Genomic DNA, 24,334 nt, shown 5'->3' on the forward strand with positions numbered 1-24,334 from the left:
ACTTCATAACAAGCCCTATACTTTAGAAAGGGATACTTCAAAGTTCTGGTGGATATAAGTTAAATCCATGTTAAAACCGTTATCTACGGTGTATCAACGACATACATGTTGTGCTTAAAACAATGACAATTCTCCTCGAGTTGACGTTGATATCTCTACTTCACATCTCATGAACTCGATTTGAACTTAAGAACTTTACGTTAGACTCCGCCATGTCTTCTCAACTAGCTCCTCCAACACATATCGCCGGGAAACCGGTTGGGTCCACCGGTTACGGTTTAATGGGTAAGTCATTACCTCCAATAGCTTGATGCTTGTGTTGACAAACTAGGCTTGACTCTTTGGGGAAATATTTCTCACGACGAAGCAATTAAGCCCATGAAAGCAGCACTGGAGAATGGTGCCAACTTTTGGAACGCAGTATGTGCCTTAAATCCTCTCTTGAGCACGCCTAATGGTTCTCTATTTAGGGGATATTTTACGGTCCACCCGAAGCGAATTCTCTCCAGCTACTCAAGCAATATTTCAAGGTGTACCCAGAAGATGCCACCCGCGTAGTTCTCAGCGTCAAAGGTGCATTCGACGCGTCCACGGGAACACCTAAATGCAGCCCTGCAGAAATTCGCGCCTCGGTCGACGAATGTCTCCGTATCCTCGATGGAGCTAAGACAATAGACCTCTTCGAATGTGCACGAGTCGATCCCAATGTCACGATTGAGGAAAGTGTTTCGACACTGGCTGAGTTGATAAAGGAAGGCAAAATTGGGTCGTACGGTCTTAGCGAAGTTAATTCTGATACAATCCGCCGTGCAAACAACGTCCTGGCTCCGGCGGCAGTAGAGGTTGAACTCAGTCTCTTTTCCAGAGATGTTCTTGAAAAGCAAGGTGTCGCAGATACCTGCCGTGAGCTTGGAATACCGCTTGTTGCTTACAGCCCCCTCGACAGAGGCTGGCTGACTGGGGAGTTGAAAAAGCCAAGCGATCTGGCTGCAGACGATTATAGGCTAAAGATGGGATGGCCTCGTTTCCTACCTGGAGCTTTTGAAAAGAATGCGAAACTTGCGGAGGGAGTCGAAGAAATCGCGAAGAAGAAGGGCGTCACAAGTCCTCAAATTGCGCTTGCGTGGGTCAAAAAGCAAGGTGCGATGCCGCTTCCTGGCTCTACTAGGGTGGAGAAAGTTTTGGAGAATTCGAAGGAGATTACTCTTACCGAGGAGGAGATGCAAGAATTGCAAAAGAAGTTGGATGGCATGGAAGTTGCAGGGAATCGATATCCAGCGTTCTTTGAACCGTATTTGAACAAGTAGTGCGGGCAACACACAACAATAAGTTTCCTTCGGTTCACTTATAAGTTTGTTCGCTTAGCTTTCCTTTCTTGCTGTTTTTGAGATATCTCTGTCAGCTTCCAACGCACATCGTACGTAAATTAATACATTCAACATGTTGAACAAATCAGATCCATCCAACGTTGGTACAATGTTGGTTTAACCATGACTTCGAAATTTTCACACATTCTGTTTGCTTCTCGACCCTGCTTTATTAAAACTCCTTCACGATAGATGAAAGTACCTTTGATTTGTCATAAAGCTGTCGAGCAGACGAAAACCCCAAAATGCAGTTTGTTCATGAAATCAACCTCAAGTCCACCATTGAGGTGACCCTCTTGGCGGTTGCCTTTGTTTCCTCCGTCACGCTTCTGACCTGGCTCGTGACTGACATCAAATATCGAGTCGCAGCGAATAGAGCGGGCTGCTCAATTCCCAAGAGATACTTCCACTGGGACCCTTTCCTCGGACTGGACCTCTTCTTTCTGCGCATCTCAGACATGAAAGCAGGGGATTCCATCGCTACCGACACCAACCTTATCAAGAGGTACGGCAAGACTGTGCAGACGAATTCCTGGGGAACAAAACAATATGTCATCTCTGACCCCATAAACATCCAAACAATCCTGACAACACAAGTCGATAATTTTGGAAGCGCACCGATGAATAGGAAGATGTGCGCTGATTTCTTGGGCGACGGGGTCATGACTGTTGACGGCCATGCGTGGAAGCAATCCAGGCAGATGATTAACCCAGTCTTCGCGCGCGCGCAAGTATCCGAACTTTCAAGCTTCGAAAAGCATTTAGCGCAGATGATCGACCAGATTCCTAAAAGCGGAGGAACAATTGATATGCAACCGTTGTGCAAGCGGTTGTTTCTGGACAGCTCTAGCGAGTTTGTTTTCGGGAAATCAGCAAATTCTTTGTCTCCGGAAACCGACAGTCCGATTGCAAGGCGCCTGCCTGGACTTTTTGACGAAGCCTTAGTCGGAATGTTTACACGGTTCATGATGGGGAAGTTCAGCTTCATGGCGGGGTCAAAAAGGAAGTACTTGGAACAATGTAAAGCCGTCCACGACATCATCGATGGCTTCATCGACGAAGAAATCGAATTGCAAAAAGAAATGAAGGAAAATGGGAAGACTAACGCTAAAAATGGTACTCCCTATAGTTATGTTCTGCTTAAAGAACTGGCCAAGGAAACGGAGGACCGGCGAGTCATACGTAATGAATTAATGAATGTTTTCTTTCCGGCCCGCGACACGGCAGCAATCCTTCTGAGCAACGTTCTGTTCTTGCTGGCCAGACATCCAGAAAAATGGGAGAAACTGAGATCTGAAGTTCTGGGTATCAAGGATAAGAAGCTCACATTCGAACTTCTTAAATCACTGAAATATATGCAAGCTGTGATGAACGAAAGTAAGCACGGACTCCGTTTCATTCTTTGGCCTTTCTAATTAAGCTATAGCTCTTCGATTACACTCTCCAGCTGGTGGAAGTTGGAAGACCTGTCTCGCACCATCTATTCTTCCTCACGGCGGTGGAAAATCAGGCAAAGAACCAATCCTACTGCAAACAGGTGACCAAGTCAGAATGTCCTTCGCACCACTCCACGTAGATCCAGAGATTTGGGGAGAAGATGCAAATGAGTTCAAGCCCGAACGCTGGCAGAATCTGAAGCAAAGCTGGAATTTCATCCCATTTATGGGAGGAAGACGAATTTGTCCTGCGCAGCAAAACGTGCTCACTGACGTCGCTTGTATCATGGTTCGGTTGATGCAAAAGTACAAGGCTCTTGAAAACCGAGATGAATGTTACGAGTATGTGGATAGGATTGTTTTTACAAGGGAAAGTAAGCATGGGGCGAAAGTGGGTTTCATTCCTGCTTGAAAGGCTGTTCAGCGTTGCAAAGAAATCATCCCACTTTTTAATCGTGTAGTTGTGTCTTCTTGAAAGATCAACTTAGCTTCGTTTTGAATACTAGCTTAGGTTATAGATTAAGTTGATGCACATTTTACATGTAAATTCCGCAGCAAACACTAAGTGTATGGGGTAACAGGTCATTCTAGCAACAATGATTTCTAGAAATCGTCATGTTTCCAATTTTTTGATAATTAAGTAGCCTGTTCATTCATGGGTGTGCATATTGCTTAGTCCCAGTTGCTGTGTCAGTTCCATCATCAGCCATGAAGGCTTCAACTCTTTTCGCCTATCTTCTTTTTTCCAGTGTCGCATTCACAGCACCCAGACTTGGACATGTTCTTACACAGCGTGGAATTGCTGAATTTACTCGGGATGCCGTCTCAGTTAATGACGTCTCACGTAAGAGTTCAGCGGGTGCTTTTATTAAAGCACGCGATAGCATAACCTTCACAAGTCTAGCCGCAAGTAAGTGAACTCAATGCTTCCCAGGAGAATAGTGAAATCAAAGATCAAAACTTCGTCGATGGTGGTCGGAAAAGACTAGCAAACAAAGCCGATTTATAGGGGAGATAACAATTTGTTTCTACAGATTTATAAGCTAACTCTTCAACCCGCCTAGAGATAGTCGTTCCAACTGTAATCCCAAGAGGTGAAGGTGGCATAGGAATATACGTTGGGCTCCAAAACTCGGTTTCCGAACATTTTGTAGGGATAAAAATCAATATTGAGATAAACCCGGACGACACTGTCAGCTTTTCAGCGTGGTGTCAGTGGTCTCCGCAAGTAGTGGTTGAAGTTCCTGCAACTGAATTACCCTTTGGCTCCAGCGATAGTGAGTGGAAAACCCTATGCTTATGAACTGCTGCTGACCACCGAACAGCGATTTCCGTCAATGTCGCCATTTTGTCGGGGGGTAAGAGTGTATTGTGTAGGCTAGCCGTCCCAAAGAAGGGAGCTGGTACCAGTCGAGAGGTCTCTTCATCTGGACAATCATTCAACCCTATTGAGTGGGATGCAACGTGGTCGGTTAGACCACTTGAGCAACATCCAAAGTTGGCATATTTTGACACGGTATCATTCTCTGACGCCAGTGTCATCCACGATAATGACCCGATCATATACACAGTTGCAGGTGCTGAAGCAACGTCGCTCACAACAACGTCAGGTGTTGTGGACGCCATAGAAAGCTTTGATGAAATCAGTTCATCTGTAACTGTAGCACGGTTGTTCTGACGATGAACTAGAGAAACATGGTCATAGTACTGTGGATAACTTTGTAGCAAATAGACCTTTAGCGCTGTTAGGTAAAATCATGCAAAATTGACAAATTGTTTTGTGTGTAATATACAAAACTTTAACAAATTTCAAGATTATTGAGCGGACCTTTGAGTCGATATCAATACTTCTTTAGCAAGCTGACTTTTATTATTTCGAAAAAGTGATTTAATAATTGATAGTCTGCATTTTAGAGAATCTTCTAGATATTGGATATCAAAGGGTCTTCTGCAACAATTACTTCCGCAAGCTACATAGACAGATAGCATTTGAACGGAGGTTGCTTTTGTCGAAAGAATTAGTTCTCCTTCAATCCATTATTATCAACTTGATCCGTATTTCCCCATCCTTTTTTCCCGCAATCTTCTCTGTGTGTAGTCCCACCAGGGAATTGCAAACTCTGCTAAGCACTGTAAACCTCAAATGTGTCAATATATAAATGCGTTTCTCTTCCTTGACCAGCCTGACCTCATCTCACTCATGCTTGTAAATTTCCTATTTGATCTACTTTGAGATTGGATATACAGGGTTTATTCTATGCGGATAACTTGTAGCTGGGTAAGCACGTGAAAACAGTTTGTCCAGAGGTGAAATCAGACATCACTTTTTTGCCAAAAGATAGGGAATTCTTTCTTTTTTTTCTTTTTTTTTGAGATTGAGAACACATCTTTGAGATGATTATTTCCTTTTGAGATAAACAACAACGGAAGGCAAGCTCAAGGCGTTCTTTGAAAGATATCCCCAAAGAGGGGGTAAATCGAGATACAATTGGAATTATATTGTATCATCGTGCAAGCTTGACTCTGTTATCGTGCGACAAAGTAGCTCCCTGGCATGAGATTCATCGGGAGATAAATAAAAAAATTCCAAATATAACGTGGAACGACAAGCTCGGCATTCCAACCAACATGCTTACTAGTTGTACACAGCTGCTTCTCGTTGGTGTTTGTCCGGACAACCAACAAAACCGAATTCTACACAGCCGAATCGACGGCTTCGGCACAACCGCAAAGCCAAATTGGTCGTCGTTTCCGTGTAATTTATACGGCGCCAAATTCGGCTGCCGAGAGTCCCGTTGGTGGTTCTTTTTAAGGTGCGCTGACATAATTTACAACTTGGAAAGGTGCGAGTTTGTATCTGGACGCAGCACGACAACTCAGATTGCCAGACCGCAGCGATATTTTTAACATCGGAATCTATGATCCGAGAGGCATGTGTCGCAGCAAATTTGCCCCGGCCGTTGTTGAATACACCTTCGGTAACTTCTGGAAGTCTATTTAGACCACTTGAAGTCTGGCGAGATTATCATTTTTCATTCCTAACTTCAATATCAATCCCCACTTCCTTTTCATCACAAGATCGACCATTTCCTACCTTTCAATCGGTTACTCCATGATAACTCGCACGCGCAAGCCCGGTACATCAACCATGAAGACAACAACAGTTCTCATTGCGATTATTCTCGCCATCGTTGCAAATGCAGCTCCTCGGAGAGAAAGACTTTCCATGAGAGATGTAAGTTTGATGAGCAAGGCGAGGGATACAACGGCGGTTGTCAATTCGAGAAATACGGGAGGTGCCGTACTTTTCGCTCCGGAGGGGCCTACTTTCAGTAATATAGCAGGCAGTAAGTATTCTTTTGTCACTTCGCTGGACCCTGGCATGATACCTTGTGACCAGATAAGCAATTTCCACCCGACAGCATAATTCATTTGCTAATGATACAACTTTGGTAGCTATTGGGGTTCCTCCGACAAGCGGTTCATTTGAAACAAAAGAAGCAATTGTCTACATGGCTATCGATGGTTATAAGTCAGATACGGCGGTTTCAGCCGGTTATAGAATGGTGGTGGATGTTGATGGGGGAGTCACTTACTCAGCTTGGTGCCGGTGGAATCCCGGAGAAGAAATCCCAATTTCTCAGGACGAACTGGCTTTCACAGAAGGCGACAGTAATTCATGCTCTCTCACAATCGGCTAAATTAAGCTAATAACTTCTTTTTAGGACTTTCGATCAACATCGAAATCTTACCTGGCAACATGCAAGCGCGTTGCACACTGGCCGTTGTTACGACTGATCTCACTGGAGCTCTCAAGACTGGACCAGCCAGCAGAGACCTGTTTCCGTCCATTACCAACAAATCTGCCATTGGAGACAACGCAATGTGGGCGATTCAAAAGAAGCAAACTGGTTATCCGCATCTATTTCACGGGCCCATCTTAATTACTGATGCTAGCGTCATCCGTAATAATGATCCGATTACACAACCTATTCGTGGGGCTCAAACCTTCGAATTGCAAAACGCCGAAGAGAATCCCTCTATTTATCCGGTAATTGAAACTAATACCACAATCAACGATGTTGATTCGTCTATCAAAATTCGCACCCTTATCTAAGAAAACCCTTCATGAGATAGAGCGGTTTCTCTGATGGTTTTCAAGAGTGTTATGAGTAGGGGGAATTGAATGATATGTGTGGAAAAGGAGACAGGAAATTAGCGGATGCGTATAATGTAGTTTTGCACTTTTTGTCTTTCAAGTAGTTGTGGTGCTCTAATCGAAGACTTGCGTTCATAAAGATTTCTAGTATGAATTTAATGCTAGACCACAATTAAGATGATGTAACTACAAACTATTCCCTCAATCAATATCTGAAATCCCTTAGAAAGAAACTTGCGGAGTAGTACTAGTAGTGGATAAGATATGCGTTCTTCACCGGACCTTCCATCGTTGATACTAATGAATACATTGTCTGTAGTAAGCAGAATGTTCATCGACACCTCGAGGACAGATAAGGAATTATCTGGACTCGAGCCGTTTGCTTCACAATTCGGAATAAAAAAGTCAAAACAATCAATCTATTGGAGGCCTCTTTTGTCCGTAAAGCTCGTCTTTCTTTTCCTCTCCCATGCTTTCGACTGCTGGTGCTGCTGGTGCTGCTGGTGCTGCTGGTTCTCCGTTGGAACAAGAGATGACCTTTGCAAGTCGTGAATGCGCTCGCTGGTAAATGATAGGCATTGTATCACAACAAGTTGTAGTTTGAATAAGCATTTTGGATTTAGCCTTGTCCTAATTTGTACCAAGACAGCAATTGAAACATTTGTGCGAAGGAAGCACTTAATACTTGCAGACTAGACTTACAAGTTGGGCCAGTCTTTTGAATGCGAGAACTATCAGATCAACATATGGTGCCGGGGAGTTGAGAGATAGTCATGATCAGGGTTTAGTATAACTCGATCCAGTAAGGTCCTAAGAGCGGTAGAAGTAACGTTGGTTGCCGTAGGATTAGCCTGCTGCCAAGTTGTGATACTACGTAATATAGTATGCATGCGCGCCCTTCGCCATAGACTTGTACGATGAAACCTGAAGCTCTCAATTCAATCCTTCCTCTTACGATTTGTCATACTTCCCCACAAACTCCATCACCTTCCTAACCAAACCCCCCGGATTCTCCTCCGCACACCAATGTCCACTCCCCTCCACCGTCGCAACCTCCACACTCTCATAAAACTCCCTCGTCTGCTCCTCCGCAACCTGCAACAACAAACTCCCCTCCCCACTCAAACTACACGCCGGCACCTTCGACCTCCCCCTCTCCTCCAACATCCTCCGATTATCCCTCGCATCCCGCGGAAACGCGCGATACAGCTCAAACCCACATCTCATACCCCCCGGCTGCGCGAAACTCGTCACGTAGTGGTCTAAATCGGCTGGTGTGATGGCTGCGGGGTTCACGCAGAGACGATCGTAGAAATGCTTGAGATAGATACGTTCACGACCCGCGACTAACGCTTCAGGCAGGTCGGTCTGCTGATGGAATGTGAAATGCCACATCCCAGGGGAGTTCTTGAAGCCGGATTCGTAGGGTGTGGAGCCAGGGAGCGGACATTCGCCCCATGTGACGCTGAGGGTGTGATCTGGGAATTTGGCAGCATAGGCGTGAGCTATCATGCCGCCGATATCATGACCGACGACATGAATGGATTTCTTGATGTTCAAATGGTCGTGTAGTAATTTGTGTAAATCGGTCGCGATGGTTAATTTGTCGAAGCCATTCGCGGGATGAGATGATTCGCCTGCGCCGCGGTAGTCGGGCGCGATTACGCGGTATCCTGCTTTTGCTAGGGGTGTGATGACATGTCGCCATTGATAGGATGTGTTTGGAAATCCGTGGATTAGGAGGATTGTGTTGGTTTCTTCGGTCCGGTCTGGCTTGTCTGGATATGGTGGACAATCGATGTAATGGATCCGAACTTCTTGTGCATCGTCGAGAAAAACATTACCGTGCTTCCAGCTGGCGTCGTCGATTGGAATTGGATTTAACGACGGCATGATTGATTACGATAGGTTGTAATGAAAGTGTATTTTTGTAATGTAAGGAGTCTCGTGAGAAGCACTTGTAGGATAAATGAACGATTCCGTATATAGCAATTCGTTGCCCCTTAAAGCAAATTAATATGATAACTACACTCAAAACAGACAGTTGAATCTGGTTTCTTTACAAGCCTGAGTGAAGCTTATAAATCTAGTGATGTCAAGTTTATGGGGAACGGACACTAACTCCGGCGGTTCGAAACTAGTGCAATGACCACCACAAACACCAAACCTAAAAGATGTAAACATTGAACCAAAAGGCATGAGAAGATGAATCTTATTCATCTATTGACATCTAAACATCTGAATAATCAAGTCAGGATCAAGTGGGTATTGTAACTACAATACCTCAATGTGTTGGTAGATATTTCACCACTCACTGTTGTGGAGACTAAAGTAGGTGGCAACATATGTGAAGTTGAATTTTCAATTAAATATTTTGGATATCATACAACCGATTTATCTATTAATTACAATTATTTAAACATCCTTAGCAGCAACCTTCGTCGCCGGTAAAGTCTCACCTTCCAGCTTCCCCTTGAACTCCTCGATAGAGATGGCAGAGTTTGTCGTAACACCGTGGTTCTCAGACTTCTCGTGGATCTCCTCCTTCACATCAGTTCTCTTGTGAGAAACAGATGGAGCAATGACCTCTGTTGAATATTAGTATTGACCGACGAGTTGGATTGTTAGGATGAACTTACCCTTCTCAATGACTGGCTGGATTGTCTCGTGGAGGTGGTGGTGCACGTGCTCCTCAACCTCTGTTGGCTCCTTGACTCTCGACTCGAATTGCTTCTCATCCTTGGTGCTCTGGAATCCCGCGCGGTCGGCCTCGGCCTTCTTCTTCGCAGCGTTGTCGTCGTTGTTCACGACCTTCTTCTTTGTCTCTTGAGAGTAGTCATGCTTCTCTGGTAGGACCTCGGTGTCCTTGAGAGGTTGGACGGTGGTGTGGTAATGATCCTTGTGTACCTCCTTCTCAACATGTGTTTGTTCCCGGGTCTCGTGCTCCTTCTTGACGTGTGTGTGTTCTACTGCTGGGGCAACCTCAGCGTCGACCGTCTCGTCGACATCCTCGCCGACCTTTGGGGTTGGGCTTGTTGTGGATGTGTCGCCCTTGGTCTCCTGTACTGTTGGCTTCTTGGTGAAGAGCTTGTTGAAGGCGTCCGCTGCGTTTTCCATTTTGAGATGATGTGAGGGTATGTGTTAATGTAGGTATGTGGCTGGAGAGTTGTCCTGATTGGATATCTGATTTCAAGTGCAAGATGGTAATGTTTGGGACGTCTTAACTCTCCAGGACGTGTGTAATATAGCTCGTCCACAGGTAGCTACGTAAGAGCAGAGATCGAATTACAGTCCCGTGGTAACGCGATATCAAGACCAGCCCCCTGTTCCATTCTACGCGTTATAGAGGTAAGCGTGGGACTATATTCCTTGATTCTCTGCCATCCGATCAAAGGGTCTGGCCGCAGTGGATCAAAATACTCGGTTAACCCTCGCTTGAGCCCCGTAAACAAATGAGAAGCTCTCAAAAACGACCGAGGGAAAAGTCTGCACAGCCACATGTCAGCCACTAGAATTTTACTTTTGAGTGTCTCTGTAAATGATCATCGATCGAGGTGTCATTAATATGGATTGCATTGTTTATTCGAGCTCGCTATCTTCCAAGATCCAGTGGCTGGTTACGTCACATCGCGCCCCCTCAGCGTATTCGCGGGAAGTTGAGGGGTAACGGGAAATCTCCAACTAATGACCGTGTGGCGTAACGATTTGGCCATCGTCACACCAAATGCACGCAATCTAGAACGGTACGGGAAGGAGTGCTTAAGAATCAAAGCCAAGACTTGCCCGTTGAATGGAAATTATTTCCTCAAGTACAATTGAGTTGATGATCACAGCCTGCTCCCAACTTCACGAATCTCAGCATGAGTCGATTGATATCGACCAACTGAGGCTTTCAGCGTTAGAACACTTACACCTGTGAACGGTGGCATGCACCAAAAGTTCTCAGGAATTAGATATCGATTTTCGTTTCTACGTAAGTATCGTACGCGACTTACATATTGCAAATTGGAAGCATTTCCTGAGATAAGTTGTACCTGAGAATCCGATCAATCAAGCTCCTCATTGATCAGCCACAGCTGGCCAAGCTGATATTGAGTTCCCTGCAAGCTCAAGGAGACCGATCACGTGATCCTAAATTCCTATATCCCTTAAGTATTGATTACCTTTTAACCAGGTCACTGACAATTTTTCCAGAAAATATATCGACATAGTCGCACTCGAAGCCACCAAGTCACACAGAGAAGTGTTTCTCCGAGTAAGATATCATTTTTGGCTCTTCCAAGAATCTCCAGGAATAAAGAAGCCAAAGCGCTTCAAATCCCGAAGACATTCAAATGGCGGTCGATTCCGGGATGGCACGTGACGGTCAATGCCGAAATATCAGCCAACCGGGAGGAAAATCGGAAGAAAAGAGACGGTCAAAACTCGCGAATGAGATGAGCTTACCGCATCTTACACTGCACGTGATGCAAGGGATCACTTTGAACGAATTCAATCCAAGGCATCTGTATGGTTCACCCATTGGCCCCTTTGGGAAGGCTCGCTTATGCGGCTTGCTTATGAAAATGGTTGTACAACTTCAACTGGGTATCAAATCCCGAGCAGAAATACGTAGGTGCTCAGCCAGAAAGGGGTTTATTTCTTTGTTTTATATTTATGTGCGCTCTCTCTCTCTTTCTATTATCTAAATAACAATTCACTGGATCTCACCTCAAGTGCAATACCATTATCTCTCGTATTTGACACCTCGAAGAGTTTTCTTCAAAACACCATCATTACAACGAAAGGACCACTACCGAATATCGCAAGGAGAACAAAGAAAGATGACGGAACCCACGGGAACCTGTGACGCAGAGAATTGCTCGCTGCATTTCCACTCCTCGCATTCCACAGTTGCACTTCCAGAGGCCGGAGAACCAAAGTCGATAGAGCAACAAAACAACGGCTCTGGACCACCTACTTCTGAAGGTGTATTAGCCGACAAAGATGGAAGAGGAAAGGGCGAAAATGGAGCAGTCATTGATAATCCTGTAGTGAAAGACAAGGGATTCGGGCGAATCGTCAGAAATTTCACACCATCGTGAGGAACACACTTCGCTTGCCTAGAAGGTTTTCTAATTGTGCATAGATGGTTTATCATCACGATGAGTACCGGAGTTGTATCAATTCAACTTCATCAACTGCCATACAACGGATCCGGATTACAGATTATTTCAACCATCTTCTTCGTATTGAATCTCGTGCTCTTCCTGCTTTTCACATTCATCTCTTGCCTCCGATATTTCATGTACCCTAGAATCTTCCCCGCTGTACTCAAACATCCACATCAAAGCTTGTTCCTCGCCACATTTCCGGTCGGTCTTGCAACGATTGTCAATATGATAGTTCTGGTGTGTGTACCAGTCTGGGGTCATGGTATGGCTATTCTTGCTTGGGTGCTTTGGTGGATTGTGACGGTCTTGGCTTTGACTACATGTTTCCATTTGACATATGTTATGTGAGTACCTCTGAACCCCAAGAAAATGAAACTGAGGCATCTCAATGTAGTCTTTCATTACTAACAACAATTCCAGAATGTCCAACAAACGAAGCGATCTTGCCGAGATGACCGCACTCTACTTCATCCCAATCGTATCCGTCGTGATTGCTGCAACGACTGGCGGGTTAGTTGCAGGCGCATTGCGAAACCCAAATCACAAACTTTGGACACTTACCATATCTTATATCCTGTGGGGGATTGGATCACCTCTGTCATGGGTCATCTTGAGCATTTACTTCCTCCGTCTCACGGTCCATGAGCCTCTAAAGCGGGAGGTCATTGTGTCGCTGCTACTTCCAGTTGGACCACTTAGTTTATCAGGATTTAGGTAAGATTCGACCCTTTTATTCCTCAATACGAACGAGAGCTTTTACTAATTAAATCAAACAGTATCATCACCCTCGGCAAAGTCGCTGAACGCCTCTTCCCAATCACCCACAGTCTCCCTCGAGTCGCCAAGGCGGGCGATGTATTTTATATCGTTGGAGTTCTCATGGGGCTTATTCTATGGGGCTTCTCAATCGTCTGGTTCATGATAGCTGTTGTCATGATAGCCACTGCAGGAGGCTTTCCATTCAACATGGGATGGTGGGGATTCATCTTCCCAGTTGGTTAGTTCAATTGCCCAATTTCTGCCAAACATCGCTGACCAAGTCTCACATAGGCGTATTTACACTCCTCACAATTTCCATCGGAGAAGAACTGGAATCGCGATTTTTCAAAGTGCTTTCTTGTGTATGTTCGACCTTACATCGGATCAAAAGAAGTCTGCTAACTCATCTAATAGGTATTAACCGGAATATGTGTCATCATGTGGCTTGTCATCGCGGCAAGAACAGCATGGCGTTCCATCACCGGTAAAATGTTTTTCGCGCCGTGTCTAGGCACAGATTTATTTCAGAAAAAGCAACGCCCTGTAAAGCAACATAGGTTCTTCAGATCCGCGAAAGAAGCCGTATGATTTGGCGAACGGCACATCTGGGTGCTCTTTTCTGACCAGGTCAGTAGAAACAAAAGGTTCGGGGGCGAAAATCAGGCGTTACTGGTAATCAGGAGTTTTGTCGAAAATTTAATATACAATCAATTACCTAATACAATATCTACATAATCTTCTAGCATTCCCAAAAACAATCCGCCTGCCTATTCTACAAAGCACGTTAGTACAGTTCCTCATTGCTCACTTCCAAAAGCAGCACTTACAGGCGCAACATCCTCAATTCCCCGACTCGTCTCCCACCCCCCAACATCACAACGCGGCAGTCTCCTCTCATCAACATCCCCAAACCCCCAACTCAACCCCCCAACACGCACCGTAACAGGATACCCCGGATACAGCACCTGCGGCGGCAGCGGCCGATCCGCCGGACTCCGAATCTTCCGTATTTTGGGCACCGAGTCGCCGAATTCCAAATCGACGTTATTCGGGAGTTTCGTGTCGGTCGACCCGAGAATGATGCTGGATCCCCATGCCTGATCTGTGAATTCGTGGGTGTATAGTTGCGTGTTCGCGTTGTCGAAGATGGAGAGGATGGTGGTGAAGGGGCCGGCGTTGCCGTGGGCTGTCCAGTAGTAGATGTGCACTCGGCAGATGCCTTTTGCGAATGGTGGAGGTGGTGGAGGGGCGGGCTCTGGTGCTGGTGGTGGGAGTGCGGTTGTGGTTGTTATGGGTGCTGGTGTTGATGTGCAACTTGCGGGGAGAAGATCTGTCGTTGTTGGACATGGGTCTGGTGCAGTTACCTCTCGAAAGATGTATGTGCAATCCAATAGAGTACTTGTGAGACATTTTTTACTGAGTTTTGGCAGATCGGTCAATATGGAGGCTGTTGTTTCGGGTAGTAGACCTGTCGTCACGGTTGGAAAAGGTTTCCTACTTCTTGAGGGTCTCGTAGCTGTGGAAATGCTGCTCGTAGTATCGGAATAACTGTTACTGGAGAGAGTGGACGAAGAGGAGCTAGTGCTTAGGGAAGAGTCGCTGGTAGTTGTTGAGAATTCAGTATTCGTGTCAGTCTTTGAGGCTGACAGGCTAGAGCTTGAGCCTGTGCTACTCGAAGAAACAGTAACTGTGGCACTAGAGTCTGTGCTAGCAGTTGAAGCTGTAGATCTGGAAACAGAGTCTTTACTAGTAGAATCTACATCTATGTTAGAAGATGAAGAGTCAGTGCTGGTTTCCGAGGCTGCAAAGCTGGAACTCGGGGTCGAATTCAGGAGAGATTCTGAGGCCGTTGATGGAGCGGTCAAGGTTGAATCAGAACTTGTAACTATAGAGTCAATATCTGTACTTGTTGCTGAAGCCGTGGGGTTCAAGCTAAGTTCGAGGTTCGTACTCGTTGCTGAGGAAGTCAAATTGGGTTGAGATTCTGTACGAACTGCTGATGTTGTAGGTTCTGCAGTTGTGATGCTCACATTTGAGTCAATATCGGTTGTTGAAGCTGAAGAGCTAGAATTAAAGCTTGGACTCGTTGATGCGGTCGTCAAGCTCGTTTCGGATTCCGTGATATTTATTGGAACGGTTGTTGCTGAAGCCGTCGTCATGCTAGACTCGGTAGTAGTTATTGAGTTCGAGCTAGCATCAGTAGTTGTTGTTGAAATTGTGAAACTGGAGTCAGACTTTGTCGTAATACTTGCTAATGCAGATGAGCTGATGCTAGAAAACGAGACGGAGCACGCGCTTTTGTCCGCTCTCCTCAATACACCTGCAGACGGTTGAGTGATTTCTTCGATCGAGTACTGTATCTCTGGTAATGCGGCCCAATCTTTTTTCAAGACCGGCTCCAGTCGGTCTTCTACCCATACTTCGGAGGAAGCCAACAATATCGGATCACACAGCCCAGGGAACTCATGAATTGTTTGTTTGGGATCGTACTGAAAAATTAACTTTCCTTGTGCCCATGAAAAACCAAGCGGATTCGTCTCGGAATAAGGAACACCGTGTTCATCAATGTTAAATTCTGGGTCATTGTCCAAGACCGTCATCGGGTCAGCTCCTCTTAGCGAATAGTAATCTGTTTCTTTGACGTTAGTTCTGTTATAGACGGATTAAAAGCTAAACCGACACAGGGCTCTAAGATCGAGAAAAAGCATTTATTGACTTACCTACGATTTTCGGTTCCGGCAAATAGGGCAGTATGGCTTTTAACTTCGAGAATATTTGGTTAACCTGTTCCGGAAAGTGTAGCAAGCCTAGTGGAACCCGTTCGTGTCGAAAACGAGGCGTTATAATAACCGCCTCTGGTTTGAATTCCTCCGCAAACCACCCATCAGGCACACTCTGGCACCTTAGCCCCGGACCGAAACCGTTCTCTGCTTGGTCAAAAAGACAGCCTAGATCAAGCGTGTCCAAAACATCCCTCTTAAAATCTTCCTGAATAAACTGGTATTCGCCGTTCTCAAATGAGGGATTTTGCCAGAAATGCGACAGCCACACTCCTTTGTGAGATGTCACTAGTACGGAAGTGCAACCATACAGATTAGTGACCCCTAAGTTGACTCTTTCCCTCCCTAGTGGCCTCTGAAGGATTGCAGGTGCTGCAAACAAACCACCACCTCCTATACCATGGGGGACAAATGTAGAAGATGTCAATTGGTAGAGTAGAAACATCCAGACATTGTTGTTGAAATGTTGAGGATGCAGCAGTGCACGTTTGGTTATGTTGACAGGACTTTCTTCGTCCAGATTTGAAAGACCGGGTGTGAGACTTCGCCCTTTTTTGGTAGATGATATCTTAGATGTTATTTCTGGCTTGATGAACTAGTATGAGTATTTCTGTCAGTTCGTGACAAGGTATAATCAATGGCGTCCCAAAAGGCTAGAAGGAATGCTCCAAGAGACATGTGTACGGAGAGTTGGATGCAATGGGGAAATTAGGGAGTGCTTTGACTTACGCTGTGGCCGAGTTCATCTTTGACACAATCTCTACATGTAGATATCTTGATAGGCGGTAGACTTAGGGAGTCGGGAGCGCATATCGGATTACCGGGGGAACATGTCCAATCTGGAGTGCTTGTGCTCGTGGCTTCTGCTGTGCTTGTCACTGTTGTGGCTGTTAAGAGACAGCTAGCAGCAGATTGCGTACATGTCGTACTGCACAACTCAGTTGTAGTGTCGGATCGACGATGGATTGCACTAGTCGTGGTCAAGGAACAAACAACGTCACAGTTTGTAACAGTCTGAGATGTTGTACATGTCGAAGAAGACTCTGAAGAATAAGATGGTGATGATGTGCTTGTGGTGAGACTGGAAGATGGCTGTAGATGCTTTTTTTCTTCTAGAATTTGGCCAATCTCCGCGAGGGTGTCGGTCAAGTCGTCGATTTCGCTTAAATCGGGTGTTATTTTCTCTACGGCATCGACAATGTTCTTGACGACAGCACTGGCACATTTCAACACTTTCCCAACATCGTCGATGACTTTCTTGACAAACTTCGTGACGCCGGATATCAGACTTCGATCATGAAGAAGTGCCATAAGCTGCTTTTCTGATGACGCGCTTCTTTTTCGCTTTGTGTTCGAGCAATCCGGGACATCTGGGGGCTGGACCTCAAAGCTGCCGAGCAATGCAGCAGTGTTATCTAAAACCCGTTTTATATTTTCGATATACTGACTTTTGAGCTTAGGATCGGTGAGCCAGTGCCTGTTTGAACGTAAGGCGATGAAAAGTCCACCGATCAGCGCTGCTTCTGACGTTTCTGCTGGCCCATCGAGGATGGTGTTTGTGGGAATCTTTGGCCAAATGAATCCTGTTGCAACTGGGACTGAAGGGTCACCAGAGGTCGAAAGCGATGAGGAAAAGGAAGTTAGAATACGGGTGTCAGTTGATAGTGGTAGTTCTGTGACAATGGTGGGTATTGATAGCGAAGTTTCTACAACAGAAGAGTAGGTTACTTCTGTGTTCGTGATTGAATTGTTCAACCAGGTTTGTGTAGGAGTTGAGGTGATAACTGGTTGTTCGAAACTGGTGAAGCTGGCACTTGAGACTGGGTTACTGACTGGGTATGATGTGTTGCTGGAAATATCAACGCTACTGAAGCGTACGATCGGGACCGTAGTGTCTTCAATTGTGCTGCTCAAAGTAATGTTCGGAAAACTAGTCGAGGTTGGTGAAAGTGTGGTGTTTTGGAATTGGCGATTTTTCAATAATGGAAATGATCCGTGATCTCTGTTCAGATCAATGGCAGAGGCGGGAACTATCAAAAAGGAAAAAGCGAGTTTCATGAACCACAACTCTCGACCATAAAGTAACGTCATAGTAGTAAGAGCAAAAGCAAAAAAATAGAAAAAGCTGTTGATTTACATGAAAATTGCAAGCCTGAGTTGTGATGGAAGTTCTATGGGGTGAGTGGGCTTTCTGGCATGATAGAGAATGGCTTTCACTTATACATGTCGTCCTGAAATACATGTTGTTCGATAACAGTTGAGAAGCCTGTGTGATGTTGCGATACAGGTGGTCTTTGGGTTGTGGGAAGAAGTTTGATAAGTTGTAAAGTGGCTGTGATATCAAGTCCAGGAGCGTCCTACTTACATTAAACAAGGGTAGTAAGTATTATAGCATAACGAAGGCTTGATAATGTTACAAAGGATTTTTAGAGCGGCCGCAAACTGTTAACGGCCTTGAATTGGGCTCGAGCCTTCGATATATGAAAGCTGAATGGGTTCCCGTTTTGGCCTCACACGAGACCAAAGACCCCTCTGTTGGATTGGGGAGGTGGTATGAACCATTAGCACAGTTGATGGAAGAAAATCCTGAAGTTTCTTCTTGACAAGGCTTAGTTTGTGTTACCAACAGTGTTTCTCCCGCCGTTTAGTTGAAGTGCGCGTGAGATTTTTGCTGGCCGACTTTGCGCCACTGGCGCACCACACAACACAACACCCAATTCATGCGTGATACTCTATTGGCCCCGGGTCAATGTCAGCTGTTAAACACCGCAATGTCAATTCTGAAGCTGCAAGTCTCTCAGTCACATGGATTTACAGCTGCCTTCCTTATGTTGGTTACCAACGTAGACTTGGTGCAACCCTGAAAAACTGCGGACGGCGATTCATCGGACCTGAAACCTCCCAACAACACCAACAGAATTGACAATGTCGCAACATATGATCCTGAGCTCGACCTGAAATTAAGATCAGGCAATCATTCACTCGAGCCAAATCTCTTTCGCTTTACGCCAAATCATATTTACTTTTGTGATTATCACGCTGGATAATTCTGCTTACTACATTCCATCTTTACAATACTAAAATCAATTAGTTCGCTGTTGGAAGTCATCGTGTCCATGTCTACAGAACTGGGTGAATGTGTTCTTCAACTCGAGTCAGGTCTTCGAGGAGAACCACAGCTGCCTGCTGCACCACTCCTCGACCCTACAGATCCGACCCTCCCACCATTTCTGGACGCTTGCAAAGAAGCAGACATAACCATAGTGGAGGAACTTTTCAAAGGTCGCAGTGCCACCGATGGATCGTTAATTCATGGCCTCTACGCAGCACTGTCGAACAATCGGCCAGATGTGGCGAAATATCTCCTAGGTCAGGGCGTACCAATTGATAAGCGTGTGTTATTGGAAACGAAGTCTCAAGAATGCTTTCAATTGTTAATCGATCACGGATGGGAAGTAAATAATGCTTATGAGCGAGGTGATACCATCCTACCGTAAGTGTTCCACACCCGTTTCCCAGTGCCATTCTAACTTCCAAACTCTAAATCCAGACGGGTGCTTTCCTATCAAAACGATTCGCTTGTTAGATGGCTTCTAGACCAAGGACTAAATCCGGATTTGGGAACGCCGGGAAGGTACCCTAGGCAGTGGGAGAAAGACCACGTTCAACCAGTACCGGGATCTGGTCAAGCTCTTAACGCAGCTGCAAAATATTCAACGCCAGAGATATTCGAGCTGCTCATCTCGCATGGAGCAAACATTAAGAACAGTAAACCGCTTATCAACGCGGTGACATCAATATGGCTCACTACCAGTGAACGAATCAAAATGATGGAATTTGCAGTAAAACTAGGAGCCGATGTCAATGAGCAGGGAGGAATACCCGGGAGTGGTTATCAAGGAGGAACACCTCTTCATGGTGCTGCTGTCTGGTACTGTCAAGCATATTCTTCTTGTTATTTTCATTCCAGCTAACGTGCCACATAGGGGAAGACTTGCGGAAGCCAAGTGGTTACTAGAGCATGGTGCCAATGTTCGAAGTGGAAACAAGTTCTGTCGTCTCCCGTGGACAGAAGCTACACGATGCGCACGTAACTGTCGCCATACAGAAGTTGCTAACTATTTGAAGGAGTGGGAACTCAAACAGTATGGAAGCAACATAGGGGAAAGGAACGTACCGAAATGACATGGGTTTTCAGCAGGTCGATGAACTTGGGGATTCTTTTAAATGCAGATAGAGTTTGTTTAGTTATACCTGGTGCCATCACATACACCGAATATGTAAATTTGTTATTCGTGACTAATGCTGAAATTACTGTTGATCTTGAATATGTGGGAAGATTATTGATAAATGAAGGGCAATTCGGGCCTCGAACGGTTTATTGTCCTGGCTACACATCGTACATCCTGGACATAAATGATTAAAATATATGAATTGGGCATCCTGCCCGTAGATCTGGTCGCATCGGAAAATGAATACGAATTAGTTGCCTGAACTCCTAAGCTACCTTTGTAGTCATACATAAAAGGATGTAGCGACTTACAACTGTCACTTAAAGAAAAGTTACAAAATACAACTAATGATCTTAGCAAGAGCGGTATCAAAAGTCCGACTCTAAAGATCGGACGAGGAAATAGTAGTCCTCCAAAGAGTGAATCAAATCCGGGGTTTGGATGTTCCGCGAATTTGACGTAGCAAGTTATTATCATCCAATAACGCAGAGTATAATATTCGCAAGTACCTCTAAGATGCTTTACTTTAAACTTTGATCTTCGCTGTAGAAATTATGCCAGAAAATCTGCCAGACTCAGCCCTACCACCTAAATCCTGCATTGGTGGTACAGCATGCCTGGGTCGAACCGACATACAGTCAACAAACAAAACCCAACACCAACGGAATCCCCCAATATCATGCAAAGCAAGGGGAGTACGGAGGCTTTCACCAGCTCAACAAAAGCGCATTTAACTGAAACACATCGGCAAATCTATTTATGGCTCACATGAAGCTCGCATCAGACACTCTCTTCAGTTATTCACAACTGACAGCTGCACAATCTCTCGAGCTCGCCGCCCACCGCCTTTTATCAAACTCGTTTCAATTGACTTTGGACAGTTAAACACCCATAATGCCTGGGCCCACATGCTCGAAGCTTTTTGTCGACGGCCCGATGACGCTGGAACCTTTGCCTGGAGCAAAACTCCTCTGATCTGAAAGTGATGCGACATTGACCCCTTTTTTGGATGCATGCAAGCAAGCGGATATATCGACTGTTGCTTCACTTTCAGAGCAACGAGATAAAGAAGATGGGTCCCTGAATTGGGGTCTCTATACAGCCTTGTCTTCTGGTCGAGATGATGTCGCAAATCTATTGCTAAATCAAGGCGTGCCAGTTGACCAATACGCTTTATTAGAAACCAAAACAAAGGAGTGTTTTCAGGTTTTGTTGGATCATGGCTGGAATATCAACGGTCCTATAGAGTTTGGAGACACAATCTTGCCGTATGTAAAGTACCTTCTACAAACACTTCGGTTGTATGTTGTCGGGAGAAGGCTAATCTCTTCAAAGACACGTATTAGCACTGAAAGACGAGTCTCTCCTAGAATGGATGCTATCGAAAGGGTTAAACTCATACTTAGGGCCACCTGGAATCAGGCTTGTACCAGCAAATCGAGGGAAAGTTCAACCGGTTCCGGGCAGCGGCATTGGGGCTCTTCACGCAGCTGCAACACATTCTACACCAGCAGTTCTTGACATACTTATCTCACATGGTTTGAAATTCGAGAATCTCTCTCTCCTGCCTTCCACGGTCGCGTCATACTTTCTCAGCACTACTGAGCGGATAGCGATGATGGAACACTTACTGAAGCTTGGAGTGGATGTGAATCAGAAGGGCCATGTGTCAGTATCCAATTACCCTGGCGGGACAGCATTACATGCAGCAGCCTTTTGGTAAGATCTTCCCTCTTCAAGCAATTCCGCAACTTCTCTTAACAAAAAGAAAAGAAAAGAAAAGAAAGAGTGGCACGAATAGCGCTAATCACTGCATAGGGGCCGGCTGCTAGAGGCACAATTTCTTTCAGAACAAGGGGCGGACGTTAGAAGAGGGGACGACGCTTGCCGTCTCCCTTACACTGAAAGGAGAGGGCGCCTTGAACCACGAAATGCGGCTTTGGGTACTAGTCAATGCGCTCACTGGGATGTAGTGGAGCTGTTGGAGGAGTGGGAGCTGTCGTGCTATGGGACTCTACTAGGTCGGAGAATATGGAACTCCGAGAAATAAAAGTCCAAGATCAAAGAGATGGTGGACATTGAAGCTAGCAACTTGTAACATGTTTTGATTACTGATTGTGGCCTGCGGAGTCAAGGAGATAAATTCTCGGCGTTTGGTTCGATGGAATTTGCTTTTCTCGCGTGTCAAGTCTGAATTTTGCTGGTGTGAAGTTTTGGAATTGGCAGAATGATGCATAAGATTTGGTTGAATTACAGATTTGGATGTATCTACAGTTTGTCTTCGACTTCATGTAAATGACCAGGTATTAAGGTAAGAGTGGTTGCGAAGAGTAAAGACAGATAAGAATTTAGTGTGCTTAAGCATGGCTAGAAGCTGTTGGTCGTGAGTGATAAATATAGAAGTTGCAGATGGATAAATGATGCCACTGAAGAGCTTTCAATGAATTCGGGATTAATTTCCTATGTAAACTACTTGCTACATCTTAAAAGCATGAGAACATGAAGTGTTACATTTCTCTTCCTCCCTTCCATCGTACAAGACCTCGTGCAAAGCAATCTTACTAGCCATTGCAATCATCATGACTTTCCAAAATTACCACTGCAGTGCATCAACAATCCACAAGATCTAGTGTCCAAATAAAATATCCAGATTCACCTCTGTACAGCTGATACTGTAGGTGAGTATCTGGTGTTCTCGAGAATGCGCGAGACAAACATCACATCCTAATTGGCAACATCACATTCGTCTGGTCGCCAACTATTGGACCACACAACATCCACCACTACTGCTGCTTGAGTTATATTGCTGTTGACGACGTTGAGGTGGTGGATTTTGTGGTGGGGGAGGAAGTGATGGGGTGTCTGGTCGCGCTGGTGGTTTCTTTCTCAGCTCAGGGTCAACTCCTGGGAATGGTTCGCCGGGAACTGTGGTGTATTAGCAACTGAACCAATAGAGGTCTAAGTTCGAGAATTCACTTACAGTACCAACCCCACAAATGGAACTCGGATCGATACATTTGATGCTGAGGCGAATGTCCGAAGTAAGAGCCCTTAGCAGTCTCCAGACACTCCTTGGCCTTCTCCTCGAACCTCCACTTCTCATGTTCGGTGAGCGGGTTCGCGGTGCTACCTTCATGCATGATACGACACCAGATAAGATCTTGCAATGAGCGGTACGTAAGCTTGAACTCCTTTCCTTTGAGCGGAGGAACGCCGGGAAAGGGCACGAACTCGCCGACTATCAAAATCAGTATCCAAGCACGATATTGGCGGTGATATGACTTACAGCACTTCTTCCAGACTGAATTCTCCTGCGACCAGATCATGGAAGCAGAGCCTCTCCTTCCACACGGATAGCGATTATGGAACGCCTCATCCGTCATACGATCAATATCCCTTGCGTATTGCTCGAAGAACCCATCGAATTTATCTCTGGTTTCCGGGCCCGGATGCTGAAGCGCGAGTTTAGCGAACATGAGCTCTTTGAGGGAGGTGTACTTGAAGGTGTCGACCATGCAGATGGATGACTTGCATCGACACATTCGTCCCGGGATGGCGGCGGCGGCAGATCGCTGCTTCGGGTTTCGGGATACGAGCCATTTCTTGCGCTGCTCTGGTGACATTGGTTCCTCCGGGGGTTCGGATCTCATCATGGCTTTCTCGGAGGCGGTCTTCTCTTTGACGGGTTCTGCTGGCTTTTCGTTGTTGTCTGTGGCAGCGTTCTCGTTGTTGTTGATTGTAGGTGCATTTTGCTTGTTCTCGTACGCTGGTGGCTTCTCATTTGGAGAGGCGACCTTCTCGTTGTTCTCTGATGCTGGCATGTTTCTTTTTGGGGCATGCTTCGCCTCCATCTTGGTCAGAGATAGGAACTTAGTTTTGAGGGGAGAATCTGGGATATGGATTCCTAGATACGTAGTAAGTACTTTGTCTGTGCTTGTTTTCCAATGATATTCTTACTACAAGTAGATAGGATTACAATTATGCTCCCAACATGTAACGAATGGATGGATGTTTGGTTGGAACCCGCTGATGGGGCGAAGGCTCTGCGGTTGTCGAGTGAAAGAAGTCTAAAAGATTTTCGCACAAAAGAAATTGGTCAAGTAGTCGAGAACCCCTAAACAGAGTGAATGAAATTATGTCAAAGCCTGAGAAGGCAGTTTTGATGCTAAATTGGTGAATACAGGACATTTTGATGACGAAATTCCAAATGTTTTCAGAAAGCGTCTTCTTGAGATCAATCAAGTGATAGTGTGCTGCTACAGAAGTCGCAGCACCTAAGTGATAGATATTGAGATCTTCGCACAACTTGACAGCACGCGATGTTTCCAGAAATTCCGAATTGTAGTCGTTGGGATCTGTCCCGTCCTTGCTACTCTTGCGTACGTGTCAAGATTGCCCCTAAGTCGACTCGGACTCCAATTCGTCCTTGAATTATGATGAGCATCTAG

The 24,334-nt window shown here is 45.5% G+C and overlaps 11 protein-coding genes across 11 annotated transcripts; 6 read left to right on the plus strand and 5 right to left on the minus strand.

Annotated features, from left to right (window-relative positions):
• Positions 1-212: 212 nt before the first annotated feature.
• Positions 213-1,307, plus strand: GLAREA_08614 (NAD(P)-linked oxidoreductase; the record flags this gene model as incomplete). Its single annotated transcript, XM_008090658.1, has 3 exons — positions 213-285; positions 332-420; positions 471-1,307. 3 exons carry the CDS (start codon positions 213-215, stop codon positions 1,305-1,307), a joined length of 999 nt encoding a protein of 332 aa, XP_008088849.1.
• A 305-nt stretch (positions 1,308-1,612) lies between these two features.
• Positions 1,613-3,215, plus strand: GLAREA_08615 (Cytochrome P450; the record flags this gene model as incomplete). Its single annotated transcript, XM_008090659.1, has 2 exons — positions 1,613-2,744; positions 2,794-3,215. The coding sequence occupies 2 exons, from the start codon at positions 1,613-1,615 to the stop codon at positions 3,213-3,215; spliced, it is 1,554 nt and encodes a 517-aa protein (XP_008088850.1).
• Positions 3,216-3,511: 296 nt separating this feature from the next.
• Positions 3,512-4,481, plus strand: GLAREA_08616 (Concanavalin A-like lectins/glucanase; the record flags this gene model as incomplete). The annotated part of the gene is made up of 3 exons (XM_008090660.1): positions 3,512-3,713; positions 3,868-4,080; positions 4,129-4,481. 3 exons carry the CDS (start codon positions 3,512-3,514, stop codon positions 4,479-4,481), a joined length of 768 nt encoding a protein of 255 aa, XP_008088851.1.
• Positions 4,482-5,951: 1,470 nt separating this feature from the next.
• Positions 5,952-6,920, plus strand: GLAREA_08617 (Concanavalin A-like lectins/glucanase; the record flags this gene model as incomplete). Its single annotated transcript, XM_008090661.1, has 3 exons — positions 5,952-6,150; positions 6,260-6,475; positions 6,529-6,920. The coding sequence occupies 3 exons, from the start codon at positions 5,952-5,954 to the stop codon at positions 6,918-6,920; spliced, it is 807 nt and encodes a 268-aa protein (XP_008088852.1).
• A 456-nt stretch (positions 6,921-7,376) lies between these two features.
• GLAREA_08618 (uncharacterized protein) lies at positions 7,377-7,574 on the minus strand (the record flags this gene model as incomplete). Its single annotated transcript, XM_008090662.1, has 1 exon — positions 7,377-7,574. One exon carries the CDS (start codon positions 7,572-7,574, stop codon positions 7,377-7,379), a length of 198 nt encoding a protein of 65 aa, XP_008088853.1.
• Positions 7,575-7,913: 339 nt separating this feature from the next.
• Positions 7,914-8,855, minus strand: GLAREA_08619 (alpha/beta-Hydrolase; the record flags this gene model as incomplete). The annotated part of the gene is made up of 1 exon (XM_008090663.1): positions 7,914-8,855. One exon carries the CDS (start codon positions 8,853-8,855, stop codon positions 7,914-7,916), a length of 942 nt encoding a protein of 313 aa, XP_008088854.1.
• A 522-nt stretch (positions 8,856-9,377) lies between these two features.
• Positions 9,378-10,079, minus strand: GLAREA_08620 (uncharacterized protein; the record flags this gene model as incomplete). The annotated part of the gene is made up of 2 exons (XM_008090664.1): positions 9,378-9,550; positions 9,602-10,079. 2 exons carry the CDS (start codon positions 10,077-10,079, stop codon positions 9,378-9,380), a joined length of 651 nt encoding a protein of 216 aa, XP_008088855.1.
• A 1,706-nt stretch (positions 10,080-11,785) lies between these two features.
• Positions 11,786-13,462, plus strand: GLAREA_08621 (uncharacterized protein; the record flags this gene model as incomplete). Its single annotated transcript, XM_008090665.1, has 6 exons — positions 11,786-12,042; positions 12,091-12,459; positions 12,536-12,829; positions 12,892-13,112; positions 13,166-13,236; positions 13,289-13,462. 6 exons carry the CDS (start codon positions 11,786-11,788, stop codon positions 13,460-13,462), a joined length of 1,386 nt encoding a protein of 461 aa, XP_008088856.1.
• Positions 13,463-13,581: 119 nt separating this feature from the next.
• Positions 13,582-17,745, minus strand: GLAREA_08622 (uncharacterized protein; the record flags this gene model as incomplete). Its single annotated transcript, XM_008090666.1, has 4 exons — positions 13,582-13,641; positions 13,702-15,503; positions 15,595-16,249; positions 16,384-17,745. The coding sequence occupies 4 exons, from the start codon at positions 17,743-17,745 to the stop codon at positions 13,582-13,584; spliced, it is 3,879 nt and encodes a 1,292-aa protein (XP_008088857.1).
• Positions 17,746-18,770: 1,025 nt separating this feature from the next.
• On the plus strand, positions 18,771-21,936 carry GLAREA_08623 (Ankyrin repeat-containing protein; the record flags this gene model as incomplete). Its single annotated transcript, XM_008090667.1, has 7 exons — positions 18,771-19,147; positions 19,205-19,585; positions 19,641-19,799; positions 20,244-20,321; positions 20,870-21,154; positions 21,222-21,605; positions 21,705-21,936. 7 exons carry the CDS (start codon positions 18,771-18,773, stop codon positions 21,934-21,936), a joined length of 1,896 nt encoding a protein of 631 aa, XP_008088858.1.
• Positions 21,937-22,644: 708 nt separating this feature from the next.
• GLAREA_08624 (uncharacterized protein) lies at positions 22,645-23,737 on the minus strand (the record flags this gene model as incomplete). Its single annotated transcript, XM_008090668.1, has 3 exons — positions 22,645-22,811; positions 22,867-23,124; positions 23,173-23,737. The coding sequence occupies 3 exons, from the start codon at positions 23,735-23,737 to the stop codon at positions 22,645-22,647; spliced, it is 990 nt and encodes a 329-aa protein (XP_008088859.1).
• Between the last annotated feature and the right edge of the window lie 597 nt (positions 23,738-24,334).

The sequence above is a fragment of the Glarea lozoyensis genome, assembly GCF_000409485.1.
Source record: "Glarea lozoyensis ATCC 20868 chromosome Unknown GLAREA9, whole genome shotgun sequence".
NCBI lineage: Eukaryota > Fungi > Ascomycota > Leotiomycetes > Helotiales > Helotiaceae > Glarea > Glarea lozoyensis.